Below are 25,101 nucleotides of genomic sequence, written 5' to 3'. Positions count from 1 at the left end.
TGCGAAATATGGTACAAATCAAAGTGTCTTATCTTATAAATGAAATAGTAAAACACATTGTCCTTACAAATAACTGAAGTAATGCATGTATACCAGTATTCCCATCCATATGCTATAAATGTTTTAACAATTGGAAAGAAAAAGTGAATGGAAGCATTAAAAGTCCAAGAGTTTAGCTGCATAATCAAGATGAATCTTAAAACTATACTGTAGCACTGAAGTAATTAGGAATATAGTAAAGGGTTACAAGTGGGCTTAGGAAAAAGAGAGAATCCTAACCCTTTAATAATAGGGAGAAGAAGCTTGTGCAAACATGACAGAATTCCTGGAGGTCGTCCTAAAAACAACAGGAGAGACAAAGGCCTAACTATTGATATTTTTAATGTCGGTTCATTTTTGGGGAGTCTGAATAAAGATAATGACTCCTTCCTACTACACTGAGCTACATAACATAAAGAGCAATGTATCTTTTTATATTATACTAGCAAAATACCCGTGCTTCGCAGCGACGAAGTACTGCCTTAAAATTTTTATTAAGAAGAAAAATAAACCTTTTTAAACTGAGGGAAAATATACCAATAATTATTTGTTAAGGATCTCTTTGTACAGTAATCCCTCCTCGATTGCGGGGGTTGCGTTCCAGACCCCCCCGCGATAGGTGAAAATCCACGAAGTAGAAACCATATGTTTGTATGGTTATTTTTATATATTTTAAGCCCTTATAAACTCTCCCATCCTGTTAACATTATTAGAGCCCTCTAGACATGAAATAACGCCCTTTAGTCAAAAGTTTAAACTGTGCTCCATGACAAGACAGAGATGGCAGTTCTTTCTCACAATTAAAAGAATGCAAACGTATCTTCTCTTCAAACGAGCACCGTCAGGAGCAGAGAATGTCCGAGAGATAGAGAGATCGTGACAGAAAAACAAACAATCAAAAAATCAATACATGCTGTTGGGCTTTTAAGTATGAGCACCGCGATAAAGCAGCCGCAGAGAAGGGAGCAATGTGAAGGTAGTCTTTCAGCATTTTTAGAGTAGCCTCCGTATCTTCTAAACAAACAGCCTCTGTGCAAACAGCCCCTCTGCTCATACCCTCTCCATCAAGAGCAGAGAACGTCAGAGAGAGAGAGCGAGCGAGATTAAAGCAAACAATCAAAAAATCTATACGTGCTTTTGGGCCACCGCGATAAAGCGGCATTTCTTAGAGTAGCGTCCATATCTTCTAGGCAAACAGCCCCTCTGCTCACACCCCCTCCGTCCGGCGCAGAGAATGTCAGAGAAAGACAGAGACAAGCAAACAATCCGCTCGGGGAAGCACATCGTATATCATTGAGGAGTTTTAGTTAATATGTAATACATGCTCTGATTGGGTAGCTTCTAAGCCATCCGCCAATAGCGTCCCTTGTATGAAATCAACTGGGCAAACAAACTGAGGAAGCATGTACTTTAAATTAAAGACCCATTGTCCGCAGAAATCCGCGAACCAGCGAAAAATCCGTGATATATATTTAGATATGCTTACATTTAAAATCCGCGATGGAGTGAAGCCGCGAAAGTCGAAGCGCGATATAGCGAGGGATTACTGTATACCACATTGTCAGTTCGGCCCTCCGGTTGTAATATGACCAAGCTGTGCACTGAGCTTACCCTTGAGCATGCAATGTACAGTTGGCCATGTAAAAAGTTGCTGCTGTCATAATCGGTTTGACTTTCATGGTTTGTATCAATTACGACAGCATTTGCAGGACTTGTGTTGAAGTGACATTCGGCATCTGTCAAGTGTTATAAGCATACAACTGGTTTCATCGATAACTTCACATCCAGCTTTTGAGAGTTTAAACATTCATAGACATCAAAGTGTCCATGGCTGAAATCTTCACCTGTGAATCTAAGATGTTTAAGAGGCATTGGCGGTTGTCGAAAGGTGTAAAATATTTGGCCATTTCGTTACACTTGAAAGCGACAAACGAACAATTCAGCAGCAGCCATCAACTCACATGCAGAACCATAGGTGAAGGGCTTAAGCATTTCACTCTCTATAGTGCTTCTGTGTAGTATAATTATCTCCTGTATCATCATCAGTCCACACCTTGAACCTGTCCCAGTCATTCAATAAATTAGACACAATGTTCCTCCGGATATCAAGAGTGAGCCTGATATGGCTGTGCAATATGTAACACAGAGAATGGAAAAGGTAGGTGCCATCTCCGGGCATGGAAACCACTCAGTAAGTGACAGTTCTTTGATCGATGGTGATCACCTCGATAGACATGTTAATGGGGGTACGGTTGGAACGATAAAGGAAATGGGTACCTGAGCAATGTAAAGTAAGTCTAAAATACCTACACAATAACTATAACCATAGTAAACGAACAATAAAACAGCGGAGAAGCCGTGGATTAAATAAAAAGGCTGCATTTATCAGCAGGGAGATGTGAATCCCGTGGCGAAGCAAGGAAGGAAATGTAGAGACCAGAGCAACGGAAGGGCTTATATAGGCAGGCGCCAACAACGTGGGGTCCCCCATCCCAACGCCGCCTCACACAGTGACCGAGCTGTAGGATTCAGTTAGCGTTGGGAACCCGCGTACCAAATTTGTTGAAGATGGGCCAATAAGTAACAAAGACCGTTGGAAAGTTCAATATGGCGGTCGACAGTGGCGTCATACCACCAAAATAAGTACGTACATTGGTTTCAGTTATTGCAGGGAAGCTGCCTACCAAATTTCGTGAAGATGGGGCCATAGATAAGAAAGTTCAATATGGCGGACGTTGTCGACCGTTATGACGGTTACACGTAGAATTTCAAAATGAAACCTGCTTAATTTTTGTAAGTAAGCTGTAAGGAATGAGCCTCCCAAATTTCAGCCTTCTACCTACACATAAAGTTGGAGAATTAGTGATGTTGGAAAGTTCAATATGGCAGCTGACAGTGGCGTCATACCACCGAAATAAGTATGTACATTGGTTTCGGTTAGCACGGAGAAGCCGCCTACCAACTTTCGTGAAGATGGGGCCATAAATAAGAAAGTTCAACATGGTGGACATTTTCGACCGTTATGACCGTTACGTGTAGAATTTCGAAATGAAACCTGCTTAACTTTTGTAGGTATGCTGTAAGGAATAAGCCTGCCAAATTTCAGCCTTCTACCTACACGGGAAGTTGGAGAATTAGTGATGAGTGAGTGAGTGAGTGAGTCAGTGAGGGCTTTGCCTTTTATTAATATAGATACTACCAGCTGTGCTACCTGCCTAAGACGAGATGAAATCTAAGTAATCAACAAACACCTCATGTTTTTTATTTGATACATGGGTTGTCCATCTGACCTGGTATAATAATACACACTTGATCCATTTCCTTCGCAACAGCATTTTCCTCTTCCGTTGAAGCAGCCAATTTTTTTTTCCATTTCCACTTGCCATTTCTCAAACTGACTGTTGTTGAATTGACTACTCTTAAACTCAAAGAGTTTTTGCTGGGGGAGTGCGATGGCAGTCTCTTCCTTAATGACCTGGTTTAGCAACTCTAGCCTAGCTGTGTTGGAGCTTTGGATCTTCCCATTGTGCACATAGATTTATCGTTATATTCACTCATCCACTGCTCACAATAAGATGTTATCAGTAATTAGCATTATAGCTACAAACCTTGCTCATGTGGAATGAGTGGGTGCAAGAAAGTTGCTGGCACACTGTTGTTGCTGCTGTATAATGGTGGACAACAGAATAGTGACCAAGCTAATGTGACCAATTTTCATATTTTTAGACCCCTCGCCTGCTGCACTTGGATAATATTAGCACATGCTCCCAACCTCTGTTACCTCTGTCTACATGTTCTGCCTATTTTAAAATTTTTCTTCCTAACCCTAGTAACTAGATGTACACAGAGCTACACAGACACACACAGTCACTTGTTAAGGCGGACAAAAAACATTGGACACAATCAATCAAAAGAAATATCATTAACATATTTACACATATTTAGTCTTAATTAATTTTAATTCCAATGCATGTATTATTATCTGCAGTTCCCAAAAATGACACATCAACAGAGCCCATCTTGTAATGAAGGTACATCAGAGAGTGTATTCCTTCAGGTAACTGAGGACATCTGGAGTCAGAAAGCACCTTCTTGTCTGATTCTATACATCTATTAAAGAGAGAGAATTCTTATATCTTTCATCTCTATGTGGTATGGCAGTCTAGCCATTTTAAGAATCAAAAGACAATAACATACTGTATTTTTACAAAGGCCCAAAAGGTTGTTGGTATTTCCGTCCCTTCTGCTGAATCCTTGTATATAAAAGTGATAATGGGATTATTGTGGACCCATCACAAAATGTTATTTCAGCTGCTCCCTGCATGTAGGCGATTCAGATCACTTAAATCTAAAACCTTATAGTTTACTGACTGCTGTTAAAGTTTTCAAAATGAAAAATCACCTTGTTTATGAGGTCTGTATCTTGTATTACATCTAAATTAAACTGATTAAGTGTAGGTCTGCATTACAGGGCACCCATCTTTATACTCTGTATTGCCTCTCTATCTTGTGTATTCTTATTCTGTATTGCATATTTTGTACTTGCTGACTGTATTTATATGTGTCTATTTTTTGTTAATGTCACTTGCCTGTAAGCAAAGCTGTATCAACAAGCATTTCCACCAAATTCGGTTTTGTGACAATAAAAGTTGCTATTCTTTATTCTACTTTATATTTAAATACAGTACATCTTTCCCCACACTGGTATTGTACACAATTCTGGTATAAATTTTACTCGACTGTTTACTCCTTTTGTAAGTTGCTTTGGATAAAAGCATCTGCTAAGCAAATAAAATATAAATGCAGAAATGTATAAGTAGGCTGCTTCTTCTGTTCAGAACTAAGAAACAGAAGTTGCTCCTCAAGTAAAGTATGCAAGGACATCATCCATATGGACTACAAAATGCACTAATTCTCCATTTAGTTTACATTTACACATGTTTCAAAGTTTGGTTTGAAACTTCTTTTGTTTTTTTGTTTAGTTCACATGTATATATTTTACAGGAGATGGCAATTTGAATGTAGTCACTACAGATAATAAAAGGAACTTGATGACCACTGAGACAGTGTTAAAATAACTGAAGCAATATTTATATATATATTTTTTATTTCTATTTTTTACATTGTATTTTCTATATTTTAGGTTTTATGGTAGTCTTTTATTCTAGGACAGTTTTTAAACAATCTGTCATCTCAGTGTACAGATATAAACAAATGAATTTATTGTTAAAAAAGAAATGTCTTATTTTAAATATTTGGTTTCAGTTGCCCATAGCACAATATGAAAGATAAAAATTATAACACATGCAGAGAAGATAATACCTGGTAAAGCAGTTTGCTAAAATATTGACCTATGCAATCACCCATTTATCCAAACATTCTGATATCTGCTGAATCCTATTCCAGATTAAAGCCTTTCCTTGCAGGGACAGGTACAAGGCAGGACACCTAAGGAACCTCAAAATGCCTCATTTGTGCTTTGTTTTCCTTATTTTGGTTTCTCAAAGAGTGAAGTTCAGTGAAAAAGATTACGAAAATAGTTTTACAAACAGGCATAAAGAGCCTTTGCTGCTCATACATGTGTAGTAAAGGACTGTAAAAAGTATTACTTTTCTAATAACAACTAATAATACAAAAAAAATGAAATTTTCACATACAACTATATATGTAGAGAAAAAAAATGTTTCTCTACAAATTCCTATTAGCTGATCGGTAACATTTTAGTTTAGGTACTGCAAAAAAGTATCTATTACTCATTTATTCTTATGTAACAAAACCTTAACAAAGGCTCCTTTTGGTCTTCATTACACACTTATAAAACATCAGTAGATATGTTATTCATCTCTGTGCAGTGCAGCACATTGAAAAGGTTAAAATTACTCATGAATATGAGGGATTCACAGATCTTATGCTAAATATGCAATAGCAAGAGAATGCGTCCAAGATTAGCAACCTCAGGGCACTCCAAAGTGGCATTTTGTTAGTATGCCACAATGCAAAAATAAATAAACACTTTACTGATGCTTTGCAAGTGTTACGAAGATTCAAAGAAGTGTATGCCACAGTCTTTTTATATAATGACAAATGAGTAAGACTTGCATTTTTGCAGTACTTAAACTAAAGTGTTACCAGGTAATCTTATGGACTGTGATAAAACAGATCATTTTTACAATTCAATATGAATAGGTTGCTTTGAAATGAACTATTTTTTAACAGTGAATCCCCAAATGCTATTAGTAAACTGATATTAATATATCATAGATTGAATCAAATGTTTTAGGGTGAATACACAAGCTATTAATTTCATGGATCACAGCTGTATGCTAGAAAATCACATAACACCACACATTCAATGCTGCTTTCTTAAAGGAGCTGTCAAAAAGCTGGACAAATCTAATTGTAAAAAAATATAGCAAAACAATATACTGTACAGTACTATAAAGTATGCATATTTAAAATGTCATGAATACTAACCTATTAATTGTTGCTTTTTCAGAATCTATTGGCTCAGTAAAACTCTCCCCACTATTGCTGTCATGATCGGCATCCGTTTTCACTTTCTTTAATTCCATTCGGTCCATATCACAAAATACAAGTGAGGATGTGAGTGGTGCACTATATTTCTCGAAAGATCCTTCTCTTCAGTAATAGCAGGTTCCTGTTCTTTTTAGAGTTTCTGTAACTAGATCAGAGAGAGAGAGAGAGAGAGAGAGACATTAAGAATTGCATAACGTGAACACAAGAACAACAATGCCAAGATAAACAAAGAAGGCACAATGAAAGAGCCATTGCACAATCATACAGTATGGTTCAAGATAATCCAATCACTTTAATACAATGAGTTGCTATCTGGCATAACACTTGTTTATGTGAAAAATGGAACAACAGTAAAGCTAAACAATGCAAGCTACTGTTTGAGACTGTGTGTAGATTTTAAGAGAACACATTGTCACTTGGTATAATAATTAAAGAAAGAAAGAAAGAAAGAAAGAAAGAAAGAAAGAAAGAAAGAAAGAAAGAAAGAAAGAAAGAGAAAGAAAACTGCACTCTGGACAATACTCTACGCATGGAAATTGTAACATTAGTATATACTGTAAGATTCTCTACTAAAAAAACTCTGACTATAAACCTGCTGTATTTCGAGAAGTATGCACTGAAAAGCTGAGTATTGTCAAAGAAAATGTTAATCTCTTACTGATACACATTTTAGATGGCTGGATTTCTAATTCTAGGTACTGCCATTATAAAACAATTAAATAAAATGCCCTCTAAATGAAACTATGTAATCAAGTTTGTTTTAAAGTAAGTTGCAATTGTATATTTGGAAAAAAACATTAGTATACTCAATGCTCAGCCTCATATAAATGAGCTCATATGCATGAGCACAGTGCAAATCATACCACAGAAAGCATATCACCTTAAAAAAAACCCAAAAAAACTTATGTTTCAATTAATTAACTAAGAGCACCATTTGTTCAAAGAATTTCTGATGTTAGGAAACTTAAATCAGAAGGATACTAGAATTTGAGGTTTTTATTTTGCAGAATTTGATAAAGAATGACAAATAATTAACTGTAGCAAGCTTTCAATTTATTTCAATTTGAAATGACACAATCATTATTGTAGTCCGGCACATAAGGATGACGGGTAAAAAATTTCATAACTAACAATACTTAATTCAGGCAAAAACTGTAATTGAAAAAACAGTAGTTTCAAAATGTTTAACAATACCTTAGCAGCTGCATACATTTCTTTCTACTGCTTGAACTTGTTTAGCAACTAATCCACCTCAAACTATATAAACAGCACATTATGTCTAGATTTATGCAAGCCAAAACTGCATGTTTCACATCTTATCACTCATTTCTAGAAGGAAAGAAAGAAAGAAAGAAAGAAAGAAAGAAAGAAAGAAAGAAAGAAAGAGATACAAATTCAAACCTTTCAGGGTCTCCAATGTAAAGTCACTAAAACAACTGTCCTGCAGAAATTCCAAAAAAATGCTATCTTATCCTGTCTACTCACGCCCAGAAGAACCGCAGGCACAATTGTCAATTGAACAACCACACAAAATAAATTAAGACTTCAACCTTGTGCTCTCCCTTTCTACTCTTTTTCTGTCCATGCTACAGATTTCAGGCTACTTAAACATTTACTCACAGTATTTCCATGAGAAAACAGCAACTGCTGTGCATGTATCTTTTTTCTACAGTATTTACAAATATGATTGTGCAAACACTGCACTGTAGGTCAACTTATATAAGTATTTTTTTAATGCAAATCATACTACATGTTTTCATTTTTTTTTAAGTCTACATTATTTGAATAGTTCTTTGGATGCAGATTGTTTTTAAAATTCTATTAATTCCATGCATACTTTTTTAGTAACTTAGGAAACTTAAGCCAGGGGCTGAATGCCAAACACTACCCACAACATAGAATTAAAGTGAAGCATCAGTCACCTAAATGTGACACGGTGGTGCAGAGGTTAGCCCTACTACTTCAAAATTATAAGATTAGGTTCAAATCCTGCCCTGGTTATTACTTGTGTGGAGTCCACAAATTCTCCCAGTGCCTGGATATATTTTTTGTCGCAACTCCTTCAAAAGCTGAGGCAACTCTAAAATGGCCAATTATGAGGGTGTGTGGTTATGCATGTTATTATGCTGTTTGACAGACCAGGGCCTCTTTAATAATTGGTTCTTGCCTTCTCCGAAACACTTCAAGGATAAGCACCAGCCCCCTTTCGAAACTTAACAGAACCAAGCCAGTACAGAAAAAGGATGGGTAGATTTTGTAGATATCTCACATTGTACTGTTGGATTGTCCACTCGTGTATAATCTTATTGCAGTTCAAACTTAACAGTAAATCTATGAAATACACAACTATCTGCTGGTAAAGTAATTTTATACATTACATAAAATGTCAATGGAATGGCTTAACATTTTAGTTAGACATGTGGCAAAATTATCCATAAAACTCCTGTCCGGTAGGTTGTTCATCCTAAAGGCTAAATGGATGGGACTGAATGATGCAATGTGGAAGACTTCGCTCACAAAAGTGATAAAATGAGACCCATTTTTATGTATAAATATTATGCTGTACACTTTTCATGTGGTGCCACTCACCTATTCAGTGAAATTAAAAGGGAAAATAATATTCAAGCCAACATATATGTTAAACTTGTTTTGCCCCAATCACGATTGGTTTTGGCCTGGTGTCACCGACTTGGGTTGAGTAGGTTTGATATGGAAAATCCACAAAGAAATTCTGAAAACATGCAAATTCCGGCATGACTCTGTATAAGTACGTAGGAAAACCAAAAACAATAACTAACTTAAAAGAATACATTTACTTCAACCTGTGATATTTTTAAGATGATCTCCTTCTGTTTAAATTTAATTGTATTCTTATCTCCTTTTGTTGTATTTAACTTTCTCAATCTGTTTGATTACAATGTTTAATATTTGACTGAAGGAAAAAAAATGTTTTTCAAATAATAGGAAATTAAATGTAAAAATTTTAGTTCAATCTTCAATCGATAAATTATTGTAGTTACCTTGTACTGAAATCTTCAAATTTTGATTCTCCAGGGAAAGTTTTCTTATGAAAAGTCTCCCAATCAAAAATGTCCCTTTGGCAGTAGAGTTGATAATGTGGATCTTATCGCTTAAGTTAGCTGAAGTGATAATTTTAAAGGCAAGTGGGAGTGCACATTCAGAACCAATCATCATCCAAACCAAACTTATATACCCCTTCAGTTGCATCATTACTAGAAAGACAGTTCCAAACTGCGCCTGAGATTAAACATCAGGATTGCACCAGAGATTGTTTGCTCAGTGCATACTGGAACAAATACAAAACTGCTCATCTCTGGCACATACAAGTTGCATTCTCAGATCCTACTGATAATGCCACTTTAGGCAAAAAACTATGAAGAACTATCATGTAACATTCAATGTAAAATAGAAAAAAATGTTCTGTAGGGAACTGGTTTGAAATTCAGCTCTGGAACTAAAGGAACTTAAATGGCAAATGTGTTCTGTATATTTGTATTGTTTAACCATTCTAAATGTTTTAAAAGAGTAGTAAATAACGACAAGAGCATTTATTTCTGTTGCACGCTTTCATACATGATATGTAGCTTAGAAGATGTTAATATAATATTATAATTACAAAGCATAAATAATTAGATAAAATGAAACACAAAGAAAATAATAAAATAAATATAATCGTACATAAACAAATTAACACACATTTATCAAAAAATACTTCCTTTGTGAATTTTTTTTCCCTGTACAAGTACTGGAAATAAAGAAATATTTGATTGACTTCAAAATACTTCCCTCACCCAAAACTCCTGAAGCCATTTTTCATTGATAAAGTCTTAAAACTTGTTCTTCATATTCTTCACCATACTAACAACACATGAATTCAATGCCTACCACAATAACACTTAAGACGTACTCGACTACTGGTAATCCTTACCAAAAATGAACATTCTACAAACTCTACCTAAGGGATAACTTGTAGTGTCCTGAGTTTGTGGATTTCGAAAGCACCTTTCTTTCTTAGTCTCTTATTGTTATGTAACACAGCAAAGCCTTTGTTGGAATCTCCTTACAAAGCATTATGGGACTAATAGATACACTTTAGGTAGCCTCTATTCAGAAGTGATGACACTGGTGCTTTGTTTTTTATTGTCTTTCTCCATAGCAGTAAGAGTAATGCACCTATGTAGCTCCTTACCTAAAGCGTCCCCATATACTGTACCCAGCTGAATTCTTAAAACAGCAAGAAAAACCTATAAAGAAGTCAGTCATTGTCCAACCTGCTATATTCTAACACAGGGTCACAGGGGTCTGCTGGAGCCAATCCCAGCCAGCACAGGGTCCAAGGCAGGAACAAATCCCAGGCAGGGCGCACGCCCACCACAGGACACACACACACACATCTACACACTAGGGATCACCAATGCACCTAACCTGCATGTCTTTGGACTGTGGAAGGAAACCCACGCAGACATGGGGAGAACATGCAAACTCCATGCAGGGAGGACCCGGGAAGCAAACCCGGGTCTCCTTACTGCGAGACAGCAGCACTACCACTGCGCCATCCCTATAAAGAAGTTTCACCACATTTTCAAACATTAGCCACACTTACAGAACATAATAAATAAATTCATAAAGAAAATGCACAATGAGTAAAAATGTTACTGCCAAACAATCTCATTGCCTGTATTGAAATTACTCTTTATTAAATTTTATAAACTTGATGGCATTGCAACTCTGAGCAAGAACAATAGCCAATTAAGCCATTGTAGAATTTCAACACAGTGAGATTCAGGCACTGGTTTGCGCTGCCATTCAAAGCTGTATTTTATGAAAACCACAAGCTTCAAAGCATGGTCAAAACGGGCTATGGATATTTTCCCCAAAAAAAGAACATAACTTTTCACTAGTTATACTTCAAACAATTAAGCTTTCTTTAAGCAAACATATTAACAAATTCAAATGGATTGATAATAAAAACTCAATTATTGTAAAGAGCTGCACAAACAGATAAAATGGATAAATTCTAACAAACACATGTCTGGTATTTTTGAAATGTATGTACATTAATACATTAATATGAACTAAAAGTACCTTGTCATACATTGTTGTTATGAAGTAGCAGCAGATCTTTATGAAATAAAGCACTTAGACATTCTTCATCCTTTATAATTTTTTACCAGTCCCAGAATAAATCTAAGTACTTGTACATTCTTAAGCCGCTTCTCCTGTTATCTTATCTGGGCTAGTGCCTCGTCTGACAACTTATAAGTATGCCACTCATATAAACCCCCACAATGTTATTGCGCTAGAAATGTAGATAAAGTGATGCAACAGGCAAAGGGTCTCTAACCTGCAAAAAAAAAAAAAAAACTTAATCTATGCTTACATAACTTTGTCTAATCAAACATCTTTTGTTTCATGTTTCACTGTTCATTCTATACACTTAGTTTGCTTATTTTTTAAAAGCACTGCTTCTCATTATTAACAAACAGGATTCCATTAATAATAAATCTATATTAGTTATGATTTATGATATAATTATTTGTCTAAATTGTAAGAGTTTTTACAGCTTGTAAAATGTATCTTCTTTAACAGTGACACTATTTCCCCAAAGTGTTATTTTTTGCATTTTTAGTGCAATTCTTTTTTTATTAAATCTGGACATACCATCTGTATCTATTGCTATGTACTTCACTTAATTCATTGCTTTCTGCTTTGTAATAATTCTAAATCTTTAAATATGTTTGTGATACTGAAAATATGCGGTATATAAAAATGATTACCTGAAATTATTTTGTATACTCTAAATTACATGCAATACACAATCTTTAAATAATAATAATGAGTTTCAAGCATATGCCTTAAAATGACTTAATTGAAGGATATTTGTGTTTAGTGTTTGCAGTCATTTTTAAGTTTTACTATTGGGCACAGGCAGTATTGGACCTACGCAAACACAATCACTGTTTTTTTAAACTAACTTTGAAAATATGTGCATTAAAATAAATTAATTATAACCAAGCAAACATTTACATTTCAGAAGTGCATTTAAACTGAACCTGGAAAGCACTTCCTCACACAAAGAGTAGTGGGACTCTGGAACAAACTACAATATAGTTGATGCAGAAACCTTGACAACCTTCAAGAAGAATCTGGATAAGATACTGGGACGGCTTAGCTATTAGCTAAACAAACAGGCTTGATGGATTGACTGGTCTCTTCTCATTTCTTGTCTCATTTCTTATGTAAGAATTTTCTTGACCTGCCTAGCCTAATTCTTGAAATGACCTAAACCTTACCAGCAGCCATGAGTAAAAAGTTCTGACTGGGAGGTCAGTAGTGCTCTCTCTCTCATACACACACACAAATACATGTGCACAGCCAATTTAAGCCAACACACACATTTTTGGGATTTGGTAGGAGACCAGAATATTTACACAGATATGAAGAGAACAGCTAAACCTGAACCTTAGAGTGTCAAGACTAAAGAGCTAAGCGGTGCATTCCATATTATAACATCTCACCTGCTTATATAATGTCACAGTTATCAGAGACTGCACCAGCAGTATCGCACACAAGGCAGAGAGTAATCCTGGGCAAGGTTGCCAGTCATTCAGCTTCACTCATACTCCCACAAGGTAGTTTAGAAATAGCAATTAACATAACACTTGCAGCACGTCTAATGGGGATGCAGGAGCAAAATTAACATGGATATGGGGAAAATGTGTAAACGTTACACTGATAATGTAATGACACAAGATTCAAAACCCAGGACACTAGATATGCAAGGCTGCAATGCTTACCACTCCGTCAGCATGATCCACCATGTTAATTTACATTATAAAATAAGTGTTACTGTAGCTGCTCCCTTTATTTTTTTGTGTATTCTGGCTTCTCTCCCAATGAAAATATGCAATATTTTATAAAAAAAAAATGATTACGTGATAAAATAGTTTTTGTTAAATGTATGCTCTAAATTTCACTTAATACGAAGTCATAAATTAATAATAATGCTTCAAGTATGTAAGATACCGATCTAAATTGGCTGTTTGTAAGTGTGTGTGAGTGAGTTCAACAATGCAGTGTGGTACCTCATCTGGAGTTTAATCTTACCTTGATTCCAATGCTACAAGGATAGATCCCAGTGCCCTGCTGCCCTGAACTTGATTATGCAACTAAGAAAATATCACATGACCTACTATGTGCATCTAGACCTGTTGAGATATGCCACGCCTCTCTTTTAACTTAGCTTACCAGCTTGAAGTGTGTTATATGATGAGTTACCGACACTACTGGCTGGCTGTGATGTATGTTTTACCAGAAGTACAATGAATGATATTATTTAGAAAATAGAAATTTTCTTTAAATATACAGTATATCTGAATTACTGTATTAATGCAATCTTTTATACAAACATCAAACTATACCACCTGTTAAAATATTAGAAATGGTGAGGACAAAAAACAACAATAATTATATAAAGTAGCATACATTTCTGTAGTGTATTATCTAAAGTGCAAAAAGAAAGCCAAAGCATCATTTTATCATTTACTAGCCATCCCCCGCAGCTTTGCCCGCGTATTAGTGAAACAGGACAGTGAGGAAGGCCCTGCCCAGCTCTCTACTCCTGACGTCACTCTTCCCCCTCCCCTCGGCCCGCAGCCTCCGTCTCAGATTAGAGGGAATATATCACTCCTGCAAGTGAACTATGATTCTAAGCACAATGAGAGAAGTCGCAAAATCAACCGCAATGTTCAAGCAAATTATAGGAAAAAAAAAATCTAAATCCATTAAGTAGTTCTCTCGTTCACTAACTAAACTGAGTTAAGGTTATGCCCTGAGGGAGACAGGTGAGTGAGGAGGGCCCCGCCCCCCTCCCCACAGCCGGATGAGTATCTCTTGGATTTGCTCTAATAAATCGGTACCGCAAGCGAACTATGATACTTAGCACGACGAGAAAGTCACAAAATCAACGGAATGTTCAAGCAAATTATAGAAAAAAACCTGATCTAAATCCATTAAGTAGTTCTCTTGTGAAAAGCGGACAGACATACAAACGGGTCTAAAAACTGTAAGAAATTTCGCGCTTGGACCATGAAATTTTAAAAACATTTCTTAGCGAGCACCTATGGTCCAAGGTTAACTTACATTCCAAATTTCAAGTCCCAGGTCCTCATGGGTCGGGAGATTTCGTGATGAGTGAGTCAGTGGTATTTACCTTTTATAAATATACATTTACCAGTTTTGCTTAAATAACGCACATCAAGGGCACAAATTCAATCTAAGGGAGAAGTCCTGTTATTAGTACTGGCGGGAATCTGCTTTGTCTTTTGTGATTGCATGAAAGGTATGTCTCTCTTTGGACCATGTAATCTCTCTAAGTAGGCCTTATCCACTTACATTAACCACAGCAATAATCTGGGCATCCCATAACCGCCTCTGTGTAGGATATAAATACAGTAAATGCAGGAAAGCAATGTCTTATTTTTGTATGTTACATATCATCTTTACTGAACAGTGTGCAGTTCAGCAGTCCCTGAAGCAATGGCTGTGTTCATCAAGCATTGCTCATGATTAAGGAGAAGATCGCTTCTGTAAGCTTTGATCTAACTGGTAGTATCATCCTGGTCTTAAACATCACACAATAAAGGTCTTGTTGTGGACACAAGCTAAGAGATTAGCCATGATATGATGCTGGAGAAGACAGATGTTTCTTTAGGTTCCCAGACATTGATGGAAATGTTTGGCTACTGGAAATAAGAAACATTTTGCATTGAACAGTCAGTTATTTCCGCTGTCTTTTTTTGCTTCCTGGGGAGCAAAACTGGCTTCAGTATGCTAACTGAAGTGACAAATGCAGCCCTCCAGTAAACAGCCTGATCTTAAGTGTGTGTGTCTGGCTCTGCTTGTGTCTGATACTTTGACAGTCACATTGTTTTGATAGCTGGATTTAAACCTTGTTTCACAATTTCTCTTGCATCCTTGTGAATAAGTGGACAATCTCCACTGCTAAAACAGCTGGCTGCCTTGGCAACACCTTCAAGTGTACAATAAAGTTCAGGTTCTTTCCTTCTATTTCAAAATCATCTTTACTGCCTTCCTTCTCCCTTGTCTTGGCTCCAGGAATGTTGTAAACTTAACTGTGGACCCTTCTAATTAAAAAAAGTCATTTGTTCTGCTTCCTATGCCAAATGTAACAGAGGAGAGTCCCGGCATCTATCTAGACACAAAATAATCACAGACAGATTCTCAAATATCAAAACGAGCTTTTATTTAAAAATGTGAATGAAAAATAAAACCCTGTTTTATCTTTGAGACCTGCTATAAATATTTTGCCCTGACTCTCTGTTGAGATGGCTTTTCCATTTACCCACAACCAAAGCAAAAACATGCACTCTCCCTATTTACATTCTATATACATTTATTCAACACTCTTATATTGTCTACCCCTACACACTGACCTCTCTTCACTGTCAGTCAGCCACTGCCCAACCAACCTATTCTATATACCTGTATTCTATATATGTAATAATTAATCAGTATTCCAGTGTTCTTTCTACTCAAGCCTATAAAGTTATAGGGCAAGGTAGACTGCTCTCTGGTGGCCCTTGTACTGCCTGATCTGTATGGAACCAAGAGCAATAATTAATTCAACCCAATTCTATGGGTATAGGGACAGAAATCTTTCTCATTAGCAGGACCCTTGGAATTCATGAAGCTTAATATATAAAAAAAGGAGGGGAAAGTAGCAATGCAGAGAATTCACTCGAGCTCCATATGCGCAAAGCATACAATTATACAACTCAAAATTCTATATCGAGCACATCTGTCTCGACTAAAACTCTCCAAAATGTTTCCAGGGCATGATCCAACCTGCGAACGTTGCAACCAAGCCTAGGTCACATGTTCTGGGCCTGCTCCAAATTAACATTATTCTGGACAAAAATTTTTAATTACCTCTCAGACAGCCTTGGACTCACAATCCCTCCTAACCCTTTAACAGCTGTGTTTGGGGTTCTTCCAGAGGGGCTTAAAGTGGAGAAGGACAAACAAATTGTGATTGCATTCACTACACTGTTGGCACGCAGACTTATTCTGATAAACTGGAAGAACCCAAACTCTCCTCTTTTAAGTCAGTGGGAAACCAATGTGTTATATTATTTGAAGTTGGAAAAAATCAAATACTCAGTTAGAGGATCCGTACAGACTTTTTTCAAAACATGGCAGGATCTAATCAGTAATATTTTAAAATAAGTTCATAAAGCACAGAGATTTTATTAATTTAGGTATGTTTACAAGCCTTATATTTTACGCCGTTTGGCTTGCTCTCTCTCTCAGGGGTGGGGATCGATCTGTTCTTAACTCAATTTTTCTTTTTGTAAAAACTTGATTGCTTTGTATGGATTGTAATAAAATTAATAAAAAAAAAAAAAAGGAATTCAAGAAGCTTGTATTTTTAATGGATTATAAGGTTTCTGTGATACATGGAATTTGTTTTTAGCTTCAATGGAGATTGAATTCATCATGACTGAGCCTTAAATAGATCAGCAGAATTCCATGTTATCAGCAACACCTTTGTGGGAAACACAGACTGAAGGAATCTGTGCAGGAGGGGTCCTGGCAATATGGTGTTGTGTTTGTACTGGTCAAGCAACCTTTGTCTCTCTGCCTGAAGCCTAAAATCATTTCTACTGTTATCCATTTTCTGTCTTGCTGGATCTGCTTTGAACCATGTTCCATTATAATTGCTCAGTGTTTATTTTACACGTACCATATATCTGTCACTAGACACACCTGAACTTCAGGTCTAGACTGTCAAGATCCTACTAAGTTGTTTTAATTACATATTGGTGCACACATGCAAAGAATAACCACAATAGAGGTATAACAGTACAAAACATAAAAAAGAAACACAATGAATTGTGCGTAGTCTATTTGATCGTTACAGGATTGTTCTATTCCTTTTTTGTGATCAATTATTTTTTGAGTACAATCATACGTAACATTTTTAATAGACTCCATACCCTGACTACGACCCTCATCCTGACTCGGGAACCACTGTGCCAGCAGTAGCATTAGTGAACAAAAGACCAAAATGTAAAGGACTGAACAGAGTTAAACCATCCCTCAGCAGTTTTCAGGGATGCTTTGTTAATTCAAAATGCAGATAACTCCATATGTAAGAAACTATAAAATTTAGATACCCAATTATCATTAGTGACAGTGTCATAGTATTTCTAATGTTAAGCAAATAGTAGTTTAGCAGCAACTGTGCCTAAACAGATAAGGTTCAACTAGTAAGAGGTGAGATGTTGGGATTAGAGATTCATTCAATAGTGGAATATGAACAGATAGGAAAGAAGACAAGGAACAAGATACAAAAGTTCAAAGGAAAAAAACAGGAGGGCAGAACCAGAACATGTAGAGGAAAGTGCCTGGGACAAATAAAGTACAAAAGTGACAAAGGTTTAAGACACATCAGATAGTGCTAGTGGGGAACAGGGTAAAGTCTATGAACAATGTTTAATTGGGTTTGTTGATAATTAGGATTTCGGGAACAGCATTTAACATTATGAAATATGGTCACCCAGGCAGGAGAACTAAAGGGAGGAGAGAGAGAGGTCTCTGAGCCAAACTGAAATTAAAGGGAGAGGTTTATAAGTGGAGTTACAGAGGATGGATAATGGATAATCTGAGGGGGAAAAGAAGCAAGTTAGAGGATATGCAAGCAGAGCAAAGGAAAGACAAATACAGAATGTTCTTAACAATGAGCAAATCTGTAAATAAAAAACAAGATGAAGAATGGACAGAAAAATGAGACTGTATAGATTGGAATGACAGGAGCCAAGCATCATTAAATAGGTCACCAAGTTTACTAATTCCTGCAGCTGGCAAACCGAATAAACACATTGGTGGCCACTGAAAAATAAGAGTGCCAGTGTTCCATTTTACTGCTGCACTGGTATGTCTCTCCATGTGCACACAATACCACATATGGAGGGCATGGGAGTTGATAGGACCAAGGGAAAGCATATAGAACTTAGATTTCAAAGGAGAAAAGAGAGTCCTTGCTAGAGAGTGAGGAGTAACAATGTTAGATAAGGGAAGGGTTGGGGGTGTTGGGGTAGCCAGGTCCAGATAGGACAAAGGATGAAGGCCTAGTGGTAGGACTCTTCCCTATTCCTCAATTCCTCAGTTAGACAAGGAATTTTCTTTGCTTCCCAAACAAGTGGTGAAGAATAATAAAATTAAAAGTCATACAGGAATATACAAATGAGGAACCATAGCAGTTGGATTCACTTAAAAACTAACTGCTTAAGTAGATAAGCCTTAAATACCAGCTTGAGAATTAAATAAACACAATGTTTCTGCTGTACAGTATGTGATTTTCCAGTGTTAATGGTAGAAGATATTGTTACAAATGACAGCAGTCTGAGGTTGACCCCTGTTGATGTGAATATAACCAATCAACCTGGCTTCCCTACACTTGCATTATCCAGCATTATTGAGAAATTATTACTTTTCCAAAGAATAAAGTGCCTATCTTTTTTCTGTTGTATTGACAGAGCCATCCCGGCCTCTCTGTGTAGCCTATGTTATTTTTTTCAGATGTCCTTTTAAGAGCTCTATAAACTGAGTTAAAAAATCTCTGCTTTTGACATAAACTGGAATGCGCCTTGCTTATTAGCCCCTGTTCCAACAATCTTGACCTGTATAATGAGTGTGTTTCATTGCAAAGGCCTTCACCTAATGATCTTTTGAAAGTATAGTCAGCTTCAGCAAGATGACATGTTTAGTGCTCTCTGAAACCAGCACAATACGTGGTTTCAAATCGGCACTTACAATGTGCAGAGGAAATCGGAGTCATCTCTCCAGATCTGTCCACACACCTACGAGTCTCTGTTTGACTTGATTTTTTTTAAAAGCTTGTCTTGAAGGTTGCACATGCTTACTTTCCCAGATGCCAGCATTAAATACTTCAGTAAAGACCTTCAGGGATTGATTAAGCTCCAGCACTACCACTACTCTACAAGAGAATTGGCATAACTACTCACAATTTGTTCCAGAAATCTTCTTTTTGTACAGTGCACATCCTTAAGTATATACTTTGTACTACACTATACTGATTGAATTGATGTTTAAGCAAATTGTATGCTGATTGAATCAGAACCTTAATGTGGTGGGGATCTACTCATGTCCTCTCAAAAGTCTTCTTAAGACAGAGTAAGTTGTTTTCAATTGTCTGGTCTCATCTTTCCCAGGCTAGTTCCTGCTTCATGCGTACAACTCTGTTACTCCTTTCTTTCTTCACAGCTGCTCTTAATTCATTCTGAACCAAACAGTGCCTCTTCTTCACACTAACGGCATTGTACAGAATCCCAAAAACAAGTGACTGTACCAAGCAGGAAACCTGTGGCTGTGACTATTGAGAGCAATGCTGTATTACCTCCTCGACAGACCCCACTATTCCTCGACATACAGTAGGTGCTGACCTTCCTGTTCATCACCTCACCTCCTACAGGTCATTATGCTGGAATAACCATGACTTAAATTATCTTTGTCCAGGTAAGCGCCATCAGAGTTCCATGTTATGACCCTGAAGTAAGTTTGTCTGATACCCTTGCTTTAAAGATTTTGTGTTTAAAATGAATGACAATATGGCTAGTAATTTTAATTTATACTGTGAAATTGAATTGAAATTGTATTGCCCTGATCCATGTCAACACTAAATTAAAGGCATACTTTGGGAAATGTTATTCATTTACAAATACACATGGGCAGTACTTGGACTAGATGTGAGATTGTTCTACTTCCAGAAAGCAGAATAGATGCCTGTAACTAAAATAAAAATGCAAAGAAAAGCTTGCTGCAAACTGTGTAATATTATGCCGAAATATAAAAGCAGTCATTTACAATGCGTTACCACACAGAAGATAAGGTTGGACTGAAATACCTGCCATACATGTACAGCATGTGAAGTAAAAAACTGACAGCCAGCAGTCACATGACATCAAACAGATTTTGTGTGCAATGATAAGACATATTGCCAATTATTGTGGCTTATGGCAAAGGAGTGTGGCAGCTAGTCAATGATCTTGAGGCGGAAGCTACATCAGATCAAAAGGAACTGTCAAAAGGAAATTTTCCAATAAAACATACTGCCACCTGCCTTGACCAGACGCTGTCTGTCGCCTGCACCCAAAGTGGTTGCATGTGTTCATGATTAACACTGCTAATTCATCCGCTGGCAGAACTGGATTTTGATAGCACAACTACAACGTGCATCAATGATGGATTTGACATGCTGTACACCTTAACTGTGGCTTGAGGCTATCTGAGCATGCCTAGGACACTGGCCCGTGACAGAAGCCAGTCTTGGCTTCCAGCCTGTTACTCCTTTCTTTCTTCACAGCTGCTCTTAATTCATTCTGAACCAAACAGTGCCTCCTCTTCACACTAACAGCATTGTACAGAATCCCAGTCCCAGTCTGACAGTAAACAAGATGTGCAGGCAACTAAATCACAAGCACATCAATATGCTCCTTTCTCTAAACAAAAACTTATAAAATGCTCTTCAGGAATGTAAAGTGACCTGTATTCTTTCATTTTTAGTGTTATTAAGAAGGATGTCAATCTTTAATAACCAACATCCTTTAATCAATCAAATGGAAGAAACTATTATTTATGAAATGTGGCCAAATTTGCCCACATTTGCACTATCAATGTGTATAAATATATGTTTGAACTTGGATAGGCCATTCCTTGAATCACTGCATTTCTTTACAAAACACAAGGTTCTTAGGCATTTTATGACTTCATTTTCCAGTCATCAAATAGCTATTTTTTGTTAGACTGTAAGTTTATATTAAGATTAATTGTACTTCTTAGTAAGCCTGCTCTACTCTTAAACATCCTGCAAATTTATACTTTTTTGCAAAGTGCTCAAATATTATTTTAAGTACATATTTTTTTTTGTATGCCTCTTTAGAAACGGTGTCTGTTTAATAATAAAATATAATAAATCTAGCCTATCTTCATACATAATGTGTACTAAGGTCTGAAAAGGCTAATAAAATCTCATTTTCCTCTTGACCTGTAAACAGATAACTAGAATTTCAAAATAAGACACTGAAAAGTTAAAGGAAAAGAGAATAGCTAATTGAAAGTTCTGCAATGTTTGCAATAATTTACAAGAGTCATTTGATTTAATTGCAAAAGGAGTATCATAGATTTCATTGCACTACACTGTGTACCCTCCCTGCAATCTTGAATTGAATAGGTAGTTTAGAAAATTGGTTAAACAGATACTTTTGGTAACCTAAACATGTTGAAATAAGTCATCCTTAGATGTTACTGCCGTTTTCAAATCTTTAAAATAAAAAGTCATACTTGAACATTCAATGAATAGATTCATTTTATATTCATATCACCCCAAAACCATATGGTATAAAGACAGTACATAAAGTAAGTAAGTAGGTAACTTTTATTCTCTTCATTTTTAATACTAGTATCGTGATGAACTAATGGGTGACAGCAGTAAGATTGGAATACACATGGAGAGAAGTACTGTAAACTTAAATTTGTGTTATGTCTGTAAGCTAAATCCCACCATTTACCTTTTCTGCTGGAAAATATTTATTACTACTCACAAATAGGTCAAGTACTAACATTAACCTTGCCTTAACCTTAAAATAAACATTCAGTAAACGTAAGCAAGTGACGTCCAGTAATATTTTCAACACTGACAGCATGAACTTCAGTCAGCACAGCAGAAGGTTTGTTTGAAGTATGAAGAGCAGCTGCTTTCAAAGTACCTATCAACAAGTTTACATACAAGAACTAAAAGAAAATATTTGTTAAAACACAAATCAGTACAGTATAGAACAACTCTTGGATTTAGTCCAGCGCTCAACATGAAAAATACAGAAATCACACTCTGTTGGCAAAAATGGAAAAATCAAGGATCTTAGAAATAAACTTGATCACTGGGCACTAAAAGTCAAGATGGAAGTAAAAAAATGTAGTTGTACTTCTGGACTCTGGTCTGAACATTATATTGTTAATTAACCATATTATTTCTCTCATTTAAGGAATAAAGTTAGAGGTCTTATAACATTGCAAGATGCTGAGAAATTAATTTAAGTTTTAGTTTTTAGTTGACTAGATTACTGTAATGCACTTAACTGGACTACCTGCACAGCAGATCAGTTGCACAGCTGCAGCTTGTTCAGAATGCAGCAGCAAGAATATCTATAATAATAAAAGGCAAAGCCCTCACGGACTGACTGACTGACTCATTACTAATTCTCCAACTTCCCATGTAGGTAGAAAGCTGAAATTTGGCAGGCTTATTCCTTACAGCTTACTTACAAAAGTTAACCAGGTTTCATTTCGAAATTCTACACATAACGGTCATAACGGTCGACAACGTCCGCCATGTTGAACTTTCTTATTTATGGCCCCATCCTCTCGAAATTTGGTAGGCTGCTTCCCTGCACTAACCGAAACCGATGTACTTACTTATTTCGATGGTATGACGCCACTGTCGGCCGCCATATTGAACTTTCCAACGTCACCAATTTTCAAACTTCCCGTGTAGGTAGAAGGCTGACCCCATCTTCACAAAATTTGGTAGGTGGCTTCCCTGCGCTAACCAAAACCAATTTATGTACTTATTTCGGTGGTATGACGCCACTGTCGGCCGCCATATTGAATTTTCCAAACGTCACTAATTCTCCAACTTCCCGTGTAGGTAGAAGGCTGAAATTTGGCAGGCCCATTCCTTACAGCTTACTTACAAAAGTTTAGCAGGTTTCATTTCAAAATTCTACGTGTAACGGTCATAACGATCAACAATGTCCGCCATATTGAACTTTCTTATTCATGGCCCCATCTTCACGAAATTTGGTAGGCGGCTTCCCTGCGCTAACCGAAACCAATGTACATACTTATTTCGGTGGTATGACGCCACTGTCAGCCGCCATATTGAACTTTCCAACGTCACTAATTCTCCAACTTCCCGTGTAGGTAGAAGGCTGAAATTTGGCAGGACAATTCCTTACAGCTTACTTACAACAATTCAGCAGGTTTCATTTCAAAATTCTACGCGTAACGGTCATAACGGTCAACAACGTCTGCCATGTTGAACTTTCTTATTTACGGCCCCATCTTCACGAAATTTGGTAGGTGGCTTCCCTGGGCTAACCGAAACCAATGTACGTACTTATTTTGGTGGTATGATGCCACTGTCAGCCGCCATATTGAATTTTCCAACATCACTAATTCTCCAACTTCCCGTATAGGTAGAAGGCTGGAATTTGGCAGGCTCATTCCTTACAGCTTACTTACAAAAGTTAAGCAGGTTTGATTTCGAAATTCTACGCGTAATGGTCATAACGGTCAACAACATCCGCCATGTTGAACTTTCTTATTTATGGCCCCATCTTCTCGAAATTTGGTAGGCGGCTTCCCTGCACTAACCAAAACCAATGTACGTAATTATTTCGGTGGTATGATGCCACTGTCGGCCATCATATTGAACTTTTCAACAGTCTTTGTTACTTATGGGCCCATCTTCAAGAAATTTGGTACACGGGTTCCCAACGCTAACTGAATCCTACTTACGTACATATATACGTCCATAGCCTGCAGCTCGGTCACCGTGTGAGGCGGCGTTGGGTCTCCCATCCCAACGCCTCCCACGTTGTTGGCTGCCTGCCTATATAAGGCCGTCCGTCGCTCCAGTCTCTACATTCCTTGCTTCACCACGGGATTCACGTCTCCCTACTGATAACTACAGCCTTTTTCTTTAATCCACGGCTTCTCCTCTGTTTTATTGTTTGTTTATTACAATTATAATTATTGTATAGGTATTTTACACTTACTTTACATTGCTCAGCTACCCATTTCCTTTATCATTCCAACCCCCATTACCATGTCTATCGAGATGATCACTATCGATCAAAGAACTATCACTTACCGAATGGTTTCCATGCCCGGAGATACCACCTACCTTTTCCATTCTCTTTGTTACATATTCACTCTTGATATCCAGAGGAACATTGTGTCTTATGTATTGAATGACTGGGACAGGTTCAATGCGTGGACGGATGACGGTACAGGAGATAATTATACTACACAGGAGCATTATAAGAGTGAAATGCTTAAGCCCTTCACCTATGGTTCTGCACGTGAGTTGATGGCTGCCGCTGAATTGTTCGGTTGTCGCTTTCAAGTGTACTGAAATGGCCAAATATTTTACACCTTTCGACAACCGCCAATGCCTCTTAAACATCTTAGATTCACAGGTGACGATTTCAGTAGTGGACACTTTGATGTTTATGAATGTTTAAACTCTCAAAAGCTGGATGAGATTTTATCGCTGAAACCGGTTGTGTGCTTACAACACTTGACGGATGCCGAATGTCACTTCAATACAACAAATCCTGCAAATACTGTCGTAATTGAAACAAGCCATGAAACTCAAGCTGATTATGACAGCAGCAATCC

General features: G+C 37.0%; 1 protein-coding gene across 2 annotated transcripts in view; it reads right to left on the bottom strand.

The window, feature by feature from the left end:
* slc38a4 (solute carrier family 38 member 4) overlaps nt 1-25,101 on the bottom strand; it is an 88,532-nt gene that overhangs the window by 26,881 nt on the left and 36,550 nt on the right. Inside the window, exons 1-2 of one of the 2 annotated variants that reach the window (XM_039760870.1) lie at nt 9,597-9,690; nt 6,514-6,721 (exon numbers count right to left, since the gene is read on the bottom strand). In XM_039760870.1, coding sequence (XP_039616804.1) covers nt 6,514-6,620 — 107 coding nt within the window. In that variant the 5' untranslated portion in view covers nt 6,621-6,721; nt 9,597-9,690. Of the gene's footprint in view, nt 1-6,513; nt 6,722-9,596; nt 9,691-25,101 lie in introns of those variants that run through there. The other variant, XM_039760871.1, reaches the window with a different exon arrangement.

Source organism: Polypterus senegalus, chromosome 8, assembly GCF_016835505.1.
Source record: "Polypterus senegalus isolate Bchr_013 chromosome 8, ASM1683550v1, whole genome shotgun sequence".
Taxonomy (NCBI): domain Eukaryota; kingdom Metazoa; phylum Chordata; class Cladistia; order Polypteriformes; family Polypteridae; genus Polypterus; species Polypterus senegalus.
This window is presented reverse-complemented; position numbering and strand designations above follow the sequence as displayed.